This window comes from Pagrus major, chromosome 6, assembly GCF_040436345.1.
Source record: "Pagrus major chromosome 6, Pma_NU_1.0".
NCBI classification, from domain to species: Eukaryota; Metazoa; Chordata; class Actinopteri; order Spariformes; family Sparidae; genus Pagrus; species Pagrus major.
Window position 1 is genome coordinate 2,451,731 of NC_133220.1, and position 19,063 is coordinate 2,470,793.

The window sequence follows — 19,063 nt, forward strand, 5'->3', positions numbered from 1 at the left end:
TAATGAGAGAGTGTAATCTTACTCTCACGTTAAGTGAAGAGTTCAGTGATATACGCTTTGTTGAAAGACTGTGAGCTAAGGAGTTAGCCTGCAACTCTCCAGACTGCTAAGGGATAGCACAAATGCTAATCTTGTGCTAGTACTTCGTGGAGGGACTGTGACGCCTGGACCGGGTCAAAGACAGTTTGCTGCGTGATCGGACCAACTCGGGTGAGCTGTGGTGGTTGAGGGAGACCCTCCGTGTCTCTCTTCCAACGTCAACAGACGTCGTCGCGGCAACGAGACGGTTAACGAGCGGCTTCCGTGAGTCTCGGACGAGGTCGGGACTTTTCCCTGCATCATCGGCTGCAGGTACCGAGACTGAGAGACTGGTGGTTCAGTGGGGGTGAGTGAGCACGGCATCGGACACAGTGTCGCCAAAGTGTCACAACACCTCACAACTCGTCCACAAACAGGCCTGCAACGGGGTTTGTTATTTTCTTTGCCGGCTGTTGTATTAATATTTTTATGTGGGCCCACACTAAATTTGAAAGTAATATTCTGTGTTCCAGAGATTCAGGGTATTATTGTTGAGTATTATTGGTTTATATTCTGCTGATACCTTTTGGAACGGGATTAACAAATGTGTATGAAGGATTGAGAGAGTCTATGCACTTTACAGTGTGATAACATTACCTTGGTGAAATTTAAAGGGCACTTGCCTGATTTTTGGTTTTTTTACTTATTGCTGAGATTAAAGGGCAACTCTTTAATTTTTCTGAAATACTTTAACTTGGGTTACTAAAACTATAAAAGAGAGTAACATTTATGTTTATTAATTAGCCTTATTTTACCATTGCCTACATATTTTGATTGTGTGAATAAATAATTCCTTTATTTTAATTCATGATTCCCTTTGTGTCAAGTTAATAACTAGTGGTTAAAAATTAATAAATAGTGTTTAAAAGATTAAAAAGGTTGTTTAAAAGCAGAGGTGCAACATGAAAAAACACTAACATCTGGTGTATTCAGTTATATTCAGTTATATATTCAGTCATATTCAGTTCATGATATTTGAGGAGTTCATCAGGTAAGCTGGGTTACAGGTCATAACCATTAAAGCAGCAGTACAGTTAATAGCATCAGATATAATAAAGTAAAAGAACCCTTAGTGCTGTATCTTAAAGCCAGGATACGTAGAAAGCGCTACATAAATGGAGGCACCGCTGGGATTCTATTAACCAATTAAAGTAGTTTAGCCTGTAACACCCACTATAAAGTAAACCCCTGTTTACCTCTGTGATTTAACTATCCTAGTTTTCTCTTCAGTAATTATTCAGTTAAATTTTCTTGATTCATACAGGAGTTTATCAAAGCTAACTTGTTAGGATAGCATTTTGTAAACCAACAACTAAATAATTTGTAAAAGAAAATCCACAACTGTATAGACATGTCACTACTCGAGAATTGGTGTAAAGGGGAGGGAGTAGACCAAGCTCATGCTCTCATAGTGAAGCAAGTCCCCTTAGATGCCACTAGAGACCACATTGAAGAGACTTTAAAAACCATCAAAGCCCTGGGAAGAGTGAAAGCCAGAGGACGAATGTATGACCCCAACTCCCAGTCACTAATGGTGCTTTGTGAATGTAGTGAACAAGTCAACCTTAGGACTATTCCCATTAATGTGCCCCCTGTTGATGGAGGGGAGCTGTGGACTTTGCATGGGCCAACAGATGGAGAAGAGGCCACTGCTGGTGATGAAGGAGGAGATGTGCCTCAGGCCCTCGAAGACAGTTCCCCGTCTACAGGTGGAACAACTGAATCCGAGATGGCACCTCCTGGCACTACACTGGGAAACTCTGCTGAGTCTATTATACGTGCAGTAGGTGATCTACTCATCAAAACAATGAAGCCTCAAGAGAGCAATGTTTTCAGGCGCTTGAGGGCATATTCTGGACTAACACCTACACCTGCTGGGGAGGAGAATTTGGACACTTGGATAGAGCAGGCACGATTGATGGTGGACGAATGTGACTGTTCAAGTCGGGAAAAACGGAAGAGGATTGTGGAGAGTTTGAAAGGGCCGGCTTTAGAGATAGCCCAAACTGTGAGAGCCAATGACCCTTATGCTACACCTCAGGAATATATTGAGGCCCTGGAGCGAGCATTTGGGACCTCTGAAACCCCTGAAGATCTGTATTTCTCATTCAGAGCCCTTCGCCAAAGTTCAGGCGAGAGACTTTCTGATTTTTTGAGAAGAGTGGAGCGCTTGCTAACTAAGGTGGTGGAGAGAGGTGGGCTACGCACTAGCCAAAGAGACAGTGCACGTGTGGAACAACTCCTCAGGGGAGCCATCGAGTCAGATTTACTGCTTCTGCAGTTACGTTTGAGAGAGAGGAAGAATAATCCACCCTCTTTCCTGGAACTGTTGAATGAAATTCGACAAGAAGAGGACCAACAGATAGTACGAAAGAAATCGGCTCCTAACCCAGCCAAGCCTATGGTTAGACAAGTGTGAGTTGATGATGAAGCTAAGCTAACAGACAAAGAGGTTCAAGACCTAAAAGTCCAGATTGAGTTGTTGCAGTCCCGAGTATCTGAGTTGACAGTTGGGCCGTTAAAGGCTACCCCTATAACTAAACCCACTAAAGAGATACAGACAGAGAAACAACCCAAAACCAAATCTAACAGTGAGGTTCAAGCATTAAAGAAACAAGTGGAGAGTCTGCAGAACCAGATTGGGGTTATGACGGTTACACACACAGACACCAGACCAACAAGGGGGTCTAGTTGGAGAGCAGACCCCAGAGAGAATAAAGGAAGCAATAATGTCCCCAACAGGCTGAGTTACAAAGGCCAATCAAATGACAGAAATGATAGAGATGATTTTTTTCTGTTATCGATGTGGAGAAAACGGTCATGTAGCCCCACGTTGTACTGCCCCAGAAGACTCCGCCAAAGTAATACAAAAACTGGTTCGTACCTTGAGAAGGCACAAAGAACACACCAACAAAGAGCAAACAAACCCGGATAAAGAGACTGAAAACAACCATTGTTCTGTTAAACGGAGTGCAGTAGACCACAAAACGGCTGGTAGCCTTCCTGAAGGGCTTGTGGGAGAGACTTCCTTGAGCAAAGTCATCATCGAGGGGCACCCGCTCACAGCACTGATGGATGGTGGCTCCACCGTTTCCATAGTTTTTGAGAGTTGGTTCCAAGAACATCTGTCTCATTTGCCACTCCATCCCATTTCCAGCTTGGCCCTTTGGGGTCTTAGCGAGTCCTGTTATCCCTACAAGGGGTATGTTGTAATGAATGTTCAGTTTGTGGACGACGGACCCAACCCTGCACCAAAGACTGTGTTGGCCCTTGTCTGCCCAGATCCTAATGGTCCAGATCAGCCGCCAGTACTTTTTGGGACCAACGCAAGGAAGTTTTGCCATGGGCCCAGGACTACAGATGATACAGGGAGTAATGGGCAGGCCCAAGCATGGCGAGTGTGTGCACAGGCCTCAGGTGAACAAAACTCTTCCAAAAGCCCTGGGATGGACACGATAGGACACATAAGATGGGTGGGCCCCGGACCACTTAAAATCCCCCCAGGTGGCGCAGTTTTCGCCGCCTGCAAAGTGACTGCAGACGAGACACTGAAGCAAGACGTACTAGTGGTTGAGGCACCTGTCCAATCCTTTCTTCCTGCTGGAGTTGTGGTACCCCCCTGCGTCCTCCTTCCCTCCGATATGGATGTGAACAATTTTTCTGTGCTACTCAGGAACGAGTCACTAAAACCTAAATCCATTCCCAAAGGTACAGTCGTAGCCCATGTCCACAAAGTTGAAGTAGTGATGGCACTCCAGAAGGATAAAGGATCCCCTTCCACACTAGATCCTGGATTGTTTAATTTTGGAGAGTCCCCCATCCCCATTGCTTGGAAGGAGAGATTGGCAACGAAGCTATCAGAGAGAGCGGGAGTGTTTTCACTAGTCGAATGGGATGTGGGATTGGCTAAAGGCGTGGAACACAACATCCGCATTAATGACCCCCGCCCTTTCAGAGAGCGGTCAAGACGACTTGCGCCTGCGGATATAGATGACGTCCGGCGACACCTACAGAAGCTTCTAGCTGCTGGGATAATAAAGGAATCCCGCAGCCCATATGCATCGCCCATTGTTGTGGCAAGAAAAAAAAATGGTTCTATCCGAATGTGTATCGATTACCGTACTCTGAATGCTCGCACCATTCCTGATCAGTACACAGTCCCCAGGATTGATGATGCCCTCGACTGTATGACTGGCAGCCGTTGGTTTTCTGTGTTGGACTTAAGAAATGGCTACTACCAGATCCCAATGGCTGAAGAAGACAAAGAGAAAACAGCCTTCATTTGTCCATTGGGATTCTTTCAGTTTGAACGAATGCCCCAAGGCATCACTGGAGCACCGTCAACATTCCAGCGCCTCATGGAGAGGGTGGTAGGGGATATGAACTTGCTACAGTGCCTTGTATATCTGGACGATCTCATTGTTTTTGGCAAGACATTAGAAGAACATGAGGAACGCCTTTTGAAGGTGCTAGATCGACTCCAGGAGTATGGGCTAAAAGTATCCATCGACAAATGTCAATTTTGTCAGCCGCAGGTCAAATACGTCGGCCATATTGTGTCAGCTGAAGGGGATAGCCACCGACCCTGAAAAGATAGTAGCAGTCACCCGCTGGGAACAGCCAACTGACCTTAAAACCCTGCAGTCTTTCCTGGGTTTCTGCGGGTATTATAGACGCTTCATTGCCAACTATTCGGCGATTGTAAAACCTTTGACAGACCTTACAAAAGGCTACCTTCCCACACAACGCAACAAGAATACAACCTCACAGACGGCTAGCTACTTCAAGAGGCCTGAGCCATTTGGTGAGAGGTGGACCGCTGAATGTACGGCGGCGTTTCAAAAGATAATCCACTGTCTCACCCACGCTCCTGTCCTGGCCTATGCAGACCCGGCCAAGCCCTATATACTCCATGTGGACGCCAGCTTCGAAGGGTTGGGTGCGGTCCTCAACCAGGAGTACTCAGATGGGTTGCGCCCTGTAGCTTTTGCTAGTAGGAAACTGAGGAACTCTGAAAGAAATTACCCTGTTCATCAGCTCGAGTTTCTAGCACTGAAGTGGGCAGTGGTTGACAAATTTCATGATTACCTATATGGGGCCAAATTCACCGTCAGAACTGATAATAACCCACTGACCTATGTTCTCACAACTGCCAAGCTCAATGCCACAGGACATCGGTGGTTGGCAGCCCTGTCTACATATGATTTTGCAATAAAATATAGGCCCGGAAGAGAGAATGTGGATGCAGACCTGCTGTCCAGGAACCCAAGTGAGGAGGATGAAGGATGGATACCTCCATCAGGGGTAAAAGCCCTCTGTAGAAGACTCAATGTCATCGAGTCCCCAAGTTCCCCAAACCGGTGCTTGGACCAGCTAGGTGCATCGCCCTCTGCTATCCCAGATTTGTATGTATACCCAGTTAGGTTTGATGGAGGCCCTGTAGACCTAGTAGGCCTCATGGACAAGCAGAAAGATCAGGACACGGATGAAGTCATTGGAAGAGTGAAACAGGAGATAAGAGCCAACAACTGGCCTTGTCCCATCCAGAGCACCCATAAGGAAGCTGTCCTGTTCCAGCGAGAGGGTGGAAAATTGCACCTGCAAAATGGGCTCCTATACCGGAAGGTGGTAAAGCCGACTGGGAAAGCAATATTTCAGTTAGTGCTTCCAGAACAACACCGACGCCATGTGCTAAAGTCCTTGCACGATGATTTTGGCCATCTTGGGATTGATAAGACAACTGAGCTAGTGCGTGATAGATTTTACTGGCCCAAAATGGATGTTGAAATCGACCAGTATATCAAGACCTGTGGGAGTTGCGTGGCTCAGAAGACTTTGCCGCACAAGGCATCCCCACTGCACCAAATCACCAGTCGAGGTCCGATGCATTTGGTTTGCATTGATTTCCTGTCAATTGAACCAGACGCCCGAGGGGTAGCTAATGTCCTAGTGGTCACCGACCATTTTACTCGCTATGCTCAAGCCTTCCCCACGAGTAATCAGACTGCATCAACAGTGGCCAAAGTGCTGTTGGAGAAGTTCTTTGTCAATTATGGACTGCCTGCACGTATACATTCAGACCAAGGGTGAGACTTTGAGAGTCGGTTGATAAAGGAGCTCTTGGGCATGCTGGGAATTAAGAAATCAAGAACTACCCCTTATCACCCGCAGGGGGATCCACAGCCAGAGCGCTTCAACCGCACTCTCCTGTCCATGTTGGGTACTCTTAATCCCACAAACAAACAGAGGTGGAGTCAACAGGTAGCTTTTCTGGTGCATGCTTACAATTGCAGCCGCAATGAGGCAACCGGTTACTCCCCTTATTTCCTGATGTTCGGGAGAGAGGCCCGTCTCCCTATTGATGTGTGTTTTGGTTTGTCTAGTGGAGGAGAAGACAAGACAACTCACCACCGCTACATGGAAGAGCTAAGAAAGGAGTTGCGTCATGCTTACCACCTTGCATCTGAAGCCTCCGAGAAAAACCATCTGAAGAACAAGCGAAACTATGACAATAGAGTCCGAGTCCACAACCTGCAAGAAGGAGACCGTGTACTCATTCGAGCATTGGGAGTACCGGGAAAACACAAATTAAAAGAGAAATGGAACTTGCAGCCATATGTGATTGTTGGAAAGCTTCCTAACTTACCTGTTTACCGGGTCAAGTCTGAAGAAGGAAGAAGCATAGTAAAAACACTTCACAGAGATCATCTGCTTCCGATAGGGTTCCTGGTGAGGATGCCTGGAGTCCAGGAAGAGAAACCCCAATACCAGAGACCCAATACCAGAGCAAGGGCAACAGGTAATGAGGTGCCAATGACTCGTGAATCCGAGCATTGTGGTTCTGAGTCTGAAGAGGAGGACTCTCACTACACTTTGAGAGGGATCACAAACTCTGACTGGCCAAGTTTGCCTACTTCCTTGCAAACTCTGAACTGTGCCCAAGATGAGATCAAGGCAGTTTGGTTGGAGAGTAGTGGTGCCCCTGGTACACCTCCAAATGAAGAAGGGACTGACACTGCTCCTAGGGCAGAGGAGGAAACTGCCAGCATTGTGTTGTCATCTGAGGACCCTGTGGCGGACACAGGACTGGAAGTGGGAGACGTCCCAGTTCTTAGTGAGTCTGAAGATGGACCAGCACCTTGTAGTGACCCAGTTGTAAAAAGAGCAGTTAAGCCAGTCATCCGCTTGAGTTATGATGAACCAGGAGAGCCTACTAATAAACCACTTGTCATTCTGCATAGAGGGATGAGGATATGCATCACACCCATGCCTTCATGCGGTTCAGTGTGAGGAGAGCATGAGTAGGGAACTATCTAAAGAATCTGATATGGCAAACCCTTAGGCCTCAAAATTGATAAAGAGCAAGTCTGATGGGGACATCCAGACCTTTAAAAGGGGGAGGGTGTAGCCAGGGAATAAATCCCAGCATTAAAATAGTGTGTAATGTTCCTTTAAAACCATGTTATAGTTTGTGTGAAAAGTAGTTCCTTCAACCCGAGGAATATCAACCTATCTTGTTTGTGTTGGTAATTGTGAGCCCTGCTGCTATTGGTCAGTGAGTAGAGATGTCAGGTTTCCTCAGTGGGGATTGGGCAGGGGGCGGGATAAGAGAGATCGGGAAAAAAGAACGAGGGAAAGAGAAGGAGAGAAGATTGAGGTTCGCTCCGACACATGACCGCTGTGTGTTTTTCTCATCATAGCTATTAGTCTGCAGCTAAGTTAGCTAAGATAGAGTCTGTGTGTAATGAGAGAGTGTAATCTTACTCTCACGTTAAGTGAAGAGTTCAGTGATATACGCTTTGTTGAAAGACTGTGAGCTAAGGAGTTAGCCTGCAACTCTCCAGACTGCTAAGGGATAGCACAAATGCTAATCTTGTGCTAGTACTTCGTGGAGGGACTGTGACGCCTGGACCGAGTCAAAGACAGTTTGCTGCGTGATCGGACCAACTCGGGTGAGCTGTGGTGGTTGAGGGAGACCCTCCGTGTCTCTCTTCCAACGTCAACAGACGTCGTCGCGGCAACGAGACGGTTAACGAGCGGCTTCCGTGAGTCTCGGACGAGGTCGGGACTTTTCCCTGCATCATCGGCTGCAGGTACCGAGACTGAGAGACTGGTGGTTCAGTGGGGGTGAGTGAGCACGGCATCGGACACAGTGTCGCCAAAGTGTCACAACACCTCACAACTCGTCCACAAACAGGCCTGCAACGGGGGTTTGTTATTTTCTTTGCCGGCTGTTGTATTAATATTTTTATGTGGGCCCACACTAAATTTGAAAGTAATATTCTGTGTTCCAGAGATTCAGGGTATTATTGTTGAGTATTATTGGTTTATATTCTGCTGATACCTTTTGGAACGGGATTAACAAATGTGTATGAAGGATTGAGAGAGTCTGTGCACTTTACAGTGTGATAACATTACCTTGGTGAAATTTAAAGGGCACTTGCCTGATTTTTGGTTTTTTTACTTATTGCTGAGATTAAAGGGCAACTCTTTAATTTTTCTGAAATACTTTAACTTGGGTTACTAAAACTATAAAAGAGAGTAACATTTATGTTTATTAATTAGCCTTATTTTACCATTGCCTACATATTTTGATTGTGTGAATAAATAATTCCTTTATTTTAATTCATGATTCCCTTTGTGTCAAGTTAATAACTAGTGGTTAAAAATTAATAAATAGTGTTTAAAAGATTAAAAAGGTTGTTTAAAAGCAGAGGTGCAACACGAAAAAACACTAACATCTGGTGTCATATTCAGTTCATGATATTTGAGGAGTTCATCAGGTAAGCTGGGTTACAGGTCATAACCATTAAAGCAGCAGTACAGTTAATAGCATCAGACATAATAAAGTAAAAGAACCCTTAGTGCTGTATCTTAAAGCCAGGATACGTAGAAAGCGCTACAAGTGTTTTTAATAATGCCCTGTTTTAGGGGAGCTGCAGCACCTCTGCACCCTTCGTTCCTGCCGCCATGCTTACTGCTCTCTGTCAGCTCAGTGTCAGCTCTGTTCTCTGATGCTCTGCAGCTCATTGTACTGTGTGTTGTTAATGCGTCTGTGAATATTAGCGGTTAGCGTTATTAGAAAGCCAAACTCCTGCTGTAGCTTCAGTCATTATCCTGCTTCATGTCATGTGGAGGCGTGGCTGTGGTAGATAACAGAGCAGCAGCAGACCTGGGACCAGCTGACAATCTACTCAAGTAAAAGCATTCTGTAATAAACTACTCAGAAAAGTACAATTTATTCAAAAAAGTTACTCAAGTATATGTAATGTAAATAATAATAATGATACATTAAACGTATAGTGCTTTTCTAGATACTAAAGTCACTTAACAAAGGAAACAAAAAAGAAAGAAAATGAATCTGTGAGTAAAGGGAACATATCAGAAAGTGGAGGAGGAGAACAAACTTCTTTGGTGATTGTAAGAAGTTTTGAAGAGGTGTGTTTTGAGGGATTTGTTGAAAGTGGAGTAAATGTAATTTGTTACGAACCAACATTGCTGAGAGGAGACTTACCTGATGAGTCATTCTCTGAATCATCACGACGACGCCTTCTCTGTAGTGAATCTGCAGAAAACAAAACAAAAGTTTACATTACAGAAAGTCGACTTTTACATCACACAGAAATGATTTTGGTGCAGATTTTAATGTTTGCATCATCTTTTAAAAGTCTGTTTTCAAACAGTCAAGAATGGAGAGTGAAAAGTTGCTCTGAACGGTTTCAGTTTTACTTTCGTTGTTTTACAGAAGAATCTCAATGTTCAATGTTACACTGAGGTCGACCACCAAACATAACATTAGATCACCGTCTCACATTTAATGACACGTCATGATTTCAGCTTCATCACTACATATTAGGATTATTATAAACATCCAATTCAAACTCACTCTGCTGCCAAATGAAGCACTTTGACACCTGAGTGTTAATAATGAGCACCAACAGCTGTGAGTCACAGAGCTGATACCAGAACATGTTCAGCTCTTTGGCTTCATAACTTAATCAATTCATTCATTATCAATATGGAGTCTGATGGAATCAGGAAGCCATTAGCTTAGCTTTAGCATCAAACCCATAAACAGGGTGAAACAGTTAGCCTGGTGCTGAAGGTGTATTTCTAACTTTAGTCTGTTTCCTTCTGCTTCCAGTCTTTATGCTAAGCTAAGCTAACCACCTCCTGAGTCTAATACTGGTGATGTTATTACTTAAAGTGTTGAACTGTTAAAGGTTTCAGCCTGACCGGCTCAACAGAGACGCACGTTACTGCCTGAATAAACAGCCTCATAGTTTATAATAATGCAGCTCAGTGAGGATACAGACGTTTCATAGAGGAGAGGGGCGAATATAACGCTGATCTTCCTGTTGGTCACAGAGACCCTGACTGACAAATCACAGAGTTGTAGAGAAATCTTACGCTTCATGATCAACAACAGTGTTTAAGTCCTGTGGACACTTCTGTCCCTCTTTCCTGCTCGTCCACATATGAGCTCTCTCTCTCTCTCTGTCTCTGCTACAAGTCTGATCACTCCTATCGATCAGTGTTTTTAATAATGCCTTGTTTTAGGGGAGCTGCAGCACCTCTGCACCCTTCGTTCCTGCCGCCATGCTTACTGCTCTCTGTCAGCTCAGTGTCAGCTCTGTTCTCTGATGCTCTGCAGCTCATTGTACTGTGTGTTGTTAATGCGTCTGTGAATATTAGCGGTTAGCGTTATTAGAAAGCCAAACTCCTGCTGTAGCTTCAGTCATTATCCTGCTTCATGTCATGTGGAGGCGTGGCTGTGGTAGATAACAGAGCAGCAGCAGACCTGGGACCAGCTGACAATCTACTCAAGTAAAAGTATTCTGTAATAAACTACTCAGAAAAGTACAATTTATTCAAAAAAGTGACTCAAGTATATGTAATGTAAATAATAATAATGATACATTAAACGTATAGTGCTTTTCTAGATACTAAAGTCACTTAACAAAGGAAACAACAAAAAAAGAAAATGAATCTGTGAGTAAAGGGAACATATCAGAAAGTGGAGGAGGAGAACAAACTTCTCTGGTGATTGTAAGAAGTTTTGAAGAGGTTTGTTTTGAGGGATTTGTTGAAAGTGGAGTAAATGTAATTTGTTACGAACCAACATTGCTGAGAGGAGACTTGCGTGGCTTCTTTACATCATCATCATCAGGAGGCTTTTTGCACAGACCATAACCTGTAAAAAACATCAGTTTTACTTTCATTGTTTTACAGAAGAATCTCAATGTTCAATGTTTCACTGAGGTCGACCACCAAACATAACATTAGATCACCGTCTCACATTTAATGACACGTCATGATTTCAGCTTCATCACTACATATTAGGATTATTATAAACATCCAATTCAAACTCACTCTGCTGCCAAATGAAGCACTTTGACACCTGAGTGTTAATAATGAGCACCAACAGCTGTGAGTCACAGAGCTGATACCAGAACATGTTCAGCTCTTTGGCTTCATAACTTAATCAATTCATTCATTATCAATATGGAGTCTGATGGGATCAGGAAGCCATTAGCCGAGCTTTAGCATCAAACCCATAAACAGGGTGAAACAGTTAGCCTGGTGCTGAAGGTGTATTTCTAACTTTAGTCTGTTTCCTTCTGCTTCCAGTCTTTATGCTAAGCTAAGCTAACTGCCTCCTGAGTCTAACACTGGTAAGGGTTTGACTTAAAGTGTTGAACTGTCCCTTTAAAGGTTACAGCCTGACATATTCAGACCTACAACATTCAAACCAGAAGTGTTAAAGCTTCAGATCTGGAAAACGAGTCCAGTGCGTCTGTTTTAAGTCCGTTTCTGCAGTCAGATGTCTTTTACCAAACCATTTTGAGAGTTAATCCAAAGCATCATTCATTAAATGATAAACTGGATTAAAGGAGCATTCTGTAGTTTTGTGAAAGACTTTTAATCAGAAGAGAAAGATCTTCATTGACTGATTTGTTTTCATGACTGAATAAACAATTTCATACTGTTTTACTTTGTTTATATGTGGCGGACCCTGCCACCTTTGTAGCTTCAAACAGTGTTCTTGGACCTTATTCTCCTCTGAGAGCAGCTTCTTTATTCACTTATGGAAATAATACATATTTCTGTGTTTGTATTATTAACTCATTAATATTATAAATACTAAAATTCTGAGTTTGAATTTCTTCCTCAAAACGACATAGTTTATACATAGCTTCAGGATGTAGAGCCTCCACTTTCAGATGTTCACTTGTGAACTATACGAAGAACATGAGTGAGTGATGTTCAGAGGTCTGTCTGATGGAAGTTAAGTGAATTAAGTGATAAACTATAATTTAATCAGTCAGTATTAGAACCAGAGGCCTCATGTAAATAAACAGGAGGGTTCAAATCTGAGGAGACAGAAACAAACTGTCTGGACGTGATCGTATCACACAATGTATCTGTAATGTTGATGTCTGCACATGATGGATATGTTGGTGTAATACATGATATAAACTTACATCTACGGCCCATTACAGCAGCAACCAGAAGTAAACCAACACCAAGGACTATGGCTGCCAACCTCCACAGATACACTTCTATGGATAAGTCTGAAACACATCACAAGAAGTTAATGTAAAACTCAAAATGTTGCTGCATATCATGTACATAAAAAAAATAAATGTAAATTTAATAACACGTGAACAATGAAAGTTCGTTGATGACGAAACCATCAGGAAAGAAATCTCACCATTTAACTTCTCATAGGTCTCAGCATGTATCTGATGGCTAATGTCCTCCTGTGTGGCTACACAGCGGTAGTGTCCTGTCTTGGTCACAGTTGTCTTGAGGGTAACGTAGTAACGACCTCCTCTCTCTGAGACCTGAGGCTCCTCAGCAGGAAGGATGTTTCCAGTGCTGTCCTGCCACTCGACTTTAGGTTTTGGAAAAGCTCCTTGAACTTCACACTGCAGCAGCAGCGACAAGTCCTTTGTGACATAAAGTGAGGTGATGACAGGCTTTGATGCACCTGTGAACACAATATAAACAAAATCTTATTAAGGGCAGCACAGCATTTACTACTGGACTGTGAGATATCAAGTATAACTAAGGCTCTAGTGATGTAATCATGTTGCTTTTATCCCGTCACTGACTGAAACACTGTGTTTAAGAGAGAAGACAGGAGAGAAGCAGAAGGATCATCTCACCAAACTCTGATCAAACTGTCTGAACCCGATGGTTCAACTATGAACCAAGAGTCTGTCACTACTCTGCCCATTGCTGCCTAAAATGCTTTCAGAAACATATTGTAGTGACTGTTTAGATGTAACACAGTCATGGTCAACACTTTACATCCACTTGTAAAGAACATGTTCATCATGGCAGCCTTCAGCTCCAATGATTTCTACAGCTCTCATGTTTCTGTGATGAATAAGTGGAACACAAACTACTTTGTCACTAAAAACATTCATGAAGTTTGGTTCAAAACTGAATTTATTATCGGTCTTGAAAATGTGACCAAATCTGCTGGATCATAAATATACATACAGTAACTTGAACAATCAGTTGTGGTGATTATAGAAAGTTGTTTGAATCAAATGTTCTTTGTAGCATCTTAACTTCTTCTGAGTGATTCTGATTGACAACAGCTGGTGACTTTTCTGGACTTGTTTGATGCAGCCATTAGACTCAGTGACAAACACTACAATGGGAAAGTCTAAAGAGCTCAGTATTGATCTGAAAGAGCTCATTATTGATTTGAAAAAGTCAGGAAAGTCACTTGGAGCCATTTCAAAGCAGAGTTGTTTGGCCACAATGAGCAGCAACATGTTTGGAGGAGAGACGGTGAAGCCTTTAACCTAAGAACACCAAACCTACTGTCCAGCATGGTGCTGGTAGTGTTCTGCTGTGAGGCTGTTCTGCTGTCAGTGGATCTGCTGCTCTAAAGAAAGTAAATGGAATAATGAAGAAGGAGGATCATCTCCAAATTCTTCTAGAAAACCTAAAATCATCAACCAGAAGATTTGGCTCTTAGGTGCAGTTGGGTGATCCAACAGGACAATGATCCCAAACACACATCACAAGTTGTAAATGACTGGATAACTCAGGAACATGTGGACTGTACTGAAGAAACAAGTCAGAGCCAGGAAGCCAACACATTTAGTTGAACTTCACCGATTCTGTCAAGAGGAGGGGTTAAAATTCAGCCAGAAGCTTGTGGACAGTGTTGGGGAAGTTACTGAAAAAAAGTAATCCATTACACATTACTAGTTACTTTTTTAAAAAGTAATGCCTTACTTTACTTTATTTACGCTGCTTAAAGTAATTAGTTACACTACTAGTTACATTACTTTTGGATTACTCCATGTCATCACCTGAGATGCACCATACCTTAATTGCCAATTAACACTATAAAATGAAACAAGATGCCTAAATCAGCATGAATCTTTTCTAATTTTTGCTCAAAGTCAAGCCTGATTTGTTGGTGTCGGACTCGGCAGCATCTTCAGCATCACTCTCGGTCTGATCTTTAGCAGCCACTAGCTTCATGCTAGCATGTTGCCGCTGCAGGTGCTTGGTCAGGTTGGAGGTTTTGTTGTATAGCTGTTTCTGCCCCGGGCACAGCTTACATTTCACAGTCAAATTTTTTTCTTTTCTTTCTACAAGTTCGAAGTAGTGGCCAAATTTCGATCTCTCAAATGATGATGTTTCCATTCTGTCGCCTCTGCTCTCCTTCCTCGTCTTCTTCGTCTTTCACTCATCTTCTGCTCCTGCTCGAGTCACGTCCACACTATGGTCACGTCTACATGTCACGTGACGTGACGTGCGTCCTCCCGTAAATAAGCGCAAGTAACGAGATCATTTTTGATTTGTAACTGTAATGTGATTACTGACGTTATCAACAGTAATGCCGTACATTACTGCGTTACAGACAAATGTAATCTGATTACAGTAATGCGCCAACACTGCTTGTGGATGACTCTCAAAAGTATGTGATTAAGGGGGAAAATGGCCAAGAAACATTTAAACAAATATTAGAATAACTGTATGTATATTTTTGATCCAGCAGATTTGGTCACATTTTCAGAAGACCTACAATAAATTAATTATTGAACCAAACGTCATGAATGTTTTTAGTGACAAAGTAGTTTGTGTTCCACTTATTCATCACAGAAACACGAGAGCTGTAGAAATCATTGGAGCTGAAGGCTGCCATGATGAACATGTTCTTTACAAGTGGATGTAAAGTGTTGACCATGACTGTGTTACATCTAAACAGTCACTACATTAAAACCAGTGACAGGTGACGTGAATAACATTGATCATCTCATCACAATGTGATGTTCTGCTGGGAAACCTTGGGTGCTGGCATTCATGTGAATGCCACTTGACACGCACCACCCATCCAAACACTGTTGTGGACCAAGTACACCCCTCATCACAACAACACTACCCGATGGCAGTGGCCCCCCAGCAGGACAATGTGCCCTGACACACCGCAAACACTGCTCAGGAACAGCTTTATGTTTCTCTCTTCTTTTTAATGTATAATATTTTAACAGTATACAGCAATGGGATGTGCAATGGGGACCACATGAATTTCCCACTTGTGGGATAATAAAGTTTACTTTGACCTTGACCTTGATCGAGCATCTGTAAGACGTGTTGGAGCAGGTTTGATCCATGGAGGCACCACCCACCAACATACAGGACCCAGATGATCCACTATAAAACGCCCTGGTGCCAGACACCACAGGACACCCTCAGAGGTCTGAAGTCCATGTCTTGACAGGTCAGAGCTGTTTTGGCTGCACAAGGGGAACCTTCACAATATTAGGCAGGTGGTCATAATGTTATACCTGATTGGTGTATGTTGTTTGCAACCAGCCGGCCATCATACTGTTTCCTGCTTCAAAATGGACTCCGAACTAGAACTTGCAGTACTTCACCCATCAGTGGCAGTATTTGTGCCCTCTGTCTCTGTTTCCTCTGGTCATGTAGCAACAATTTAAAAACTAAATTTCCATCTTTCTGCAGCAGAGACAGCCCAGTTTTACACAAGGGTCATCTTTCAAGCAGTGAAGTATTTCTTTAACTACATACCAGCATTTTTAGCCTCTTTTGAGGTGATCACCTCGTGAGATTTCAGAGGAGACTTTTCCCGTGAGTTTCTAGAAACAAAACAGATCTAATAGCAGCAACTCAATTCCTCCAATGGGAAAAGTAACCGTAGCCTTCACTCAACTTTTACAGTCGGAGTTGCCCCAAAAGCCTGACGTTGCAGTAGAGGTGCAGCTGCCTGCTGAGGCCATCTACAGGACCAATTCCCAACTTTTGGTGTGTTACACAGTAACATCGAAACCAAACTCGTTTCTTAGCCAAAGAGATCGTCTCTTCCTCTCAGGGGAATAGGAAACAGCAGTACATCAGGAAAGCAGTCCAACATTTCTGCCTGGCGATTGTTATTAGTGCTGATGTCTTCACCTAATCCTGCCCTGACTGCACAGTCTGCAGGTCTGCATGTAATAAGATGTGAAAGACAGCGACTACCTCATTCTGCTTCTTTACAAGGAACGTAACCAGAAGATCAGCTTTGTTTTGACCATAGTTTCATCTAATCAGAGAAAAGTTTATTTTCAATAATTAAATTGACTTTTTGTCAGAAAAGGCTGATCACCACTGACCAAACATGACCACTTTCTACTTTATGTCATTGTAAACTGAAAATCTTTGGGTTTGGAGAAAAAGGCACATTGGATCATGGTGTATTTACAGTCTGATGTTAACAGTCACAACAGCAGCTGGACTGAACAACATCAAGTAGATCAGACTGAACTTTGTGTTTGTGTCTCAACAGCTGATAAACACTGCAGATGTAGAGATCAGTAACATTATAATCATGCATGTGTGTCTGTAGTGAGGATTCAGAAAGTTCTCAGTTATTAATCTGACACATTTTTAGCAGAAGGTTAAAATGCTTCTGATGTTACATCTAATAAAATAATTGTGGAGACTTTTATGACTAAAGAACCAAATGAAAGCTGATTCACTGAAGCGATCAGCTGACATGATGTCTGTTAACCTGCAGCTGCTGGTTGTCCCTCTGCTCATGTCAACCTGCTGCACTGTGAGAACAACACGTCTACATGGAGTCACTGTATCAAAACCTTTGAGTGATACTGAGGCACAGAGAGTTGTAGCACACCTGACAGGTGCAGAGATCAGTGACATCATCACTCACCTGGGATTTCTCCTGATCGGTCTTTCAAGAGCCGTTCTGAAAGATAAATGAGAACATTATTTTTTGCACAATGAATGGGTGAGATTATGAACTTGTTACATGTTATTAATGGATTCATTTTTCAGTGCATCAAAGGCCACATATTTAATGAGGGAGCTGCATGTTTAAACTATCATCTGACAACTGAGTGGGTTTTTGTATCCTAACATGTTTTAAGTTCTACGTACTCTCTGACTCCCCAAGCCTGCCTGTCATACAGCACATTAACTGTTTAATGAAAGCACTCACCAACAACAAGCTCAATGATGAATGTTTGTCTCGGCTGAAGACGTGGAAAAATGCAGCTGTAGTTCCCGCTGTCGGCCATCTTTGTATTCTGGATCTTTATGGAGGCGTTGCCGTTCTTCAGTTGATCTTGAAAATGTGAGACTCGACCTTTGAACTGCTGATCTTGACCTGTGAAGCCGTTATTGTAATGAATGCCTGAATCATACATGAACACCTCCTTCTGAAAATCTTTCTTCCAGAAAAAGACCTCTCCTGTGATGTCCTCCTTGGTGCTGATCAAACAGGGTAAAACAGCATCACTGTCTTCTTTCATGACCACTTTGACACCTGGACCTGAAAAATAAAGTAAATGTAATCATTATGTTCAACGGAGCCGTCAGGTGAAAACATTTGCTCTGAAACACCAGTTTACATCATGGTAGTTAGTAACCAAATGATTTATGGCTTTAAGTTTTCCTCCACATCACACCTCCTGAAATATTCTCCCTCAGGAGACAGCTTTGATAAATCAGTTTGTGTTATTTCAGTGATGACATCATCAAACCTGGATGACCTGGATATGAAAACTGTGTTTTGAACCTTTGAAGAGAGATATTTTCTGATGTGTTTGGAGCTGCTTCTGACCTGCTGCACTACTTAATTTAGAGGGCACTTAATTTTATTGGTCTGAGAAGACTCTCAATGACAGTCTGTCACTTGATGTTTCCAACTGTATCTTTTATTACTAAGTTTGACTAACTATTCACATAACTGATCGTTCATATTCAAAGCCACAATTTTTAAAATCTAAATTACAGGCAGAAGTTATTTATTAATTATTAGTTTTTTCTTTTATACATTAATTAATTTTGCTTTTTGTCGGATTGTTATATTTTTTTATTTATTTGTTGGTTTATTAATTGATTAGTTCATTATTGACAGACTGACCTGTTGACTGTGAACTCACCTTCTTCGCTTTTATTTTGAAATCAGTTGTTACCGTAATGCCTAGTATATGAACGAATCGCAAATAAACATGGGCGCTGGATGGAGCGCAGTCAGACGGAAGTGAAACTAAGTAGAAGGAAGATTAAAGTTGAAAAGAACAAAAGGTGATTGAATTAGTTCGTGAGTCGAAACAGAAAACACGGTGGAGAATTAAGCAGAATTAAAATAATGAATAACGTAGCGACCAGACACACGGTGGTGCCTCCTATAACACATGTAGCTGTTATGCTACGCTACAGTGGAAGTTACAGGTCGTGACGTACTAGTAAATATCAACTTTCTTACCGGTTCGTCCAAGTGTTGTTACACACAGAGTCAGCAGACAAACACAAAGATCCAGAGATGTCCTCATGTTGAAGCTGAAGGCAGAGGACGAACTTCACACCAGAACCACTTCTTCATGTTTTCTCGAGAAGCCAACCTGCCGCTAACTGTCGTTAAAGAGACATTTATAGTCCAACGCCCCAAATAAAGTTCTAGCGGACAGCAGCTGAACAGCACCAG

General features: G+C 42.7%; 2 protein-coding genes across 2 annotated transcripts in view; both read right to left on the reverse strand.

Moving 5' to 3' along the window:
• Positions 1 to 19,063, reverse strand: part of LOC140997596 (butyrophilin-like protein 1) — a 104,503-nt gene that overhangs the window by 14,848 nt on the left and 70,592 nt on the right. The gene's annotated exons all lie outside the window — the stretch shown is intronic.
• LOC140997853 (butyrophilin-like protein 8) overlaps positions 1 to 19,063 on the reverse strand; it is a 59,675-nt gene that overhangs the window by 7,128 nt on the left and 33,484 nt on the right. Inside the window, exons 2-7 of the mRNA XM_073467909.1 lie at positions 17,573 to 17,899; positions 17,285 to 17,320; positions 12,794 to 13,072; positions 12,564 to 12,653; positions 11,198 to 11,272; positions 9,593 to 9,643 (exon numbers count right to left, since the gene is read on the reverse strand). Of these exons, the coding sequence (XP_073324010.1) occupies positions 9,593 to 9,643; positions 11,198 to 11,272; positions 12,564 to 12,653; positions 12,794 to 13,072; positions 17,285 to 17,320; positions 17,573 to 17,899 (858 nt within the window). The remainder of the gene's footprint in view (positions 1 to 9,592; positions 9,644 to 11,197; positions 11,273 to 12,563; positions 12,654 to 12,793; positions 13,073 to 17,284; positions 17,321 to 17,572; positions 17,900 to 19,063) is intronic.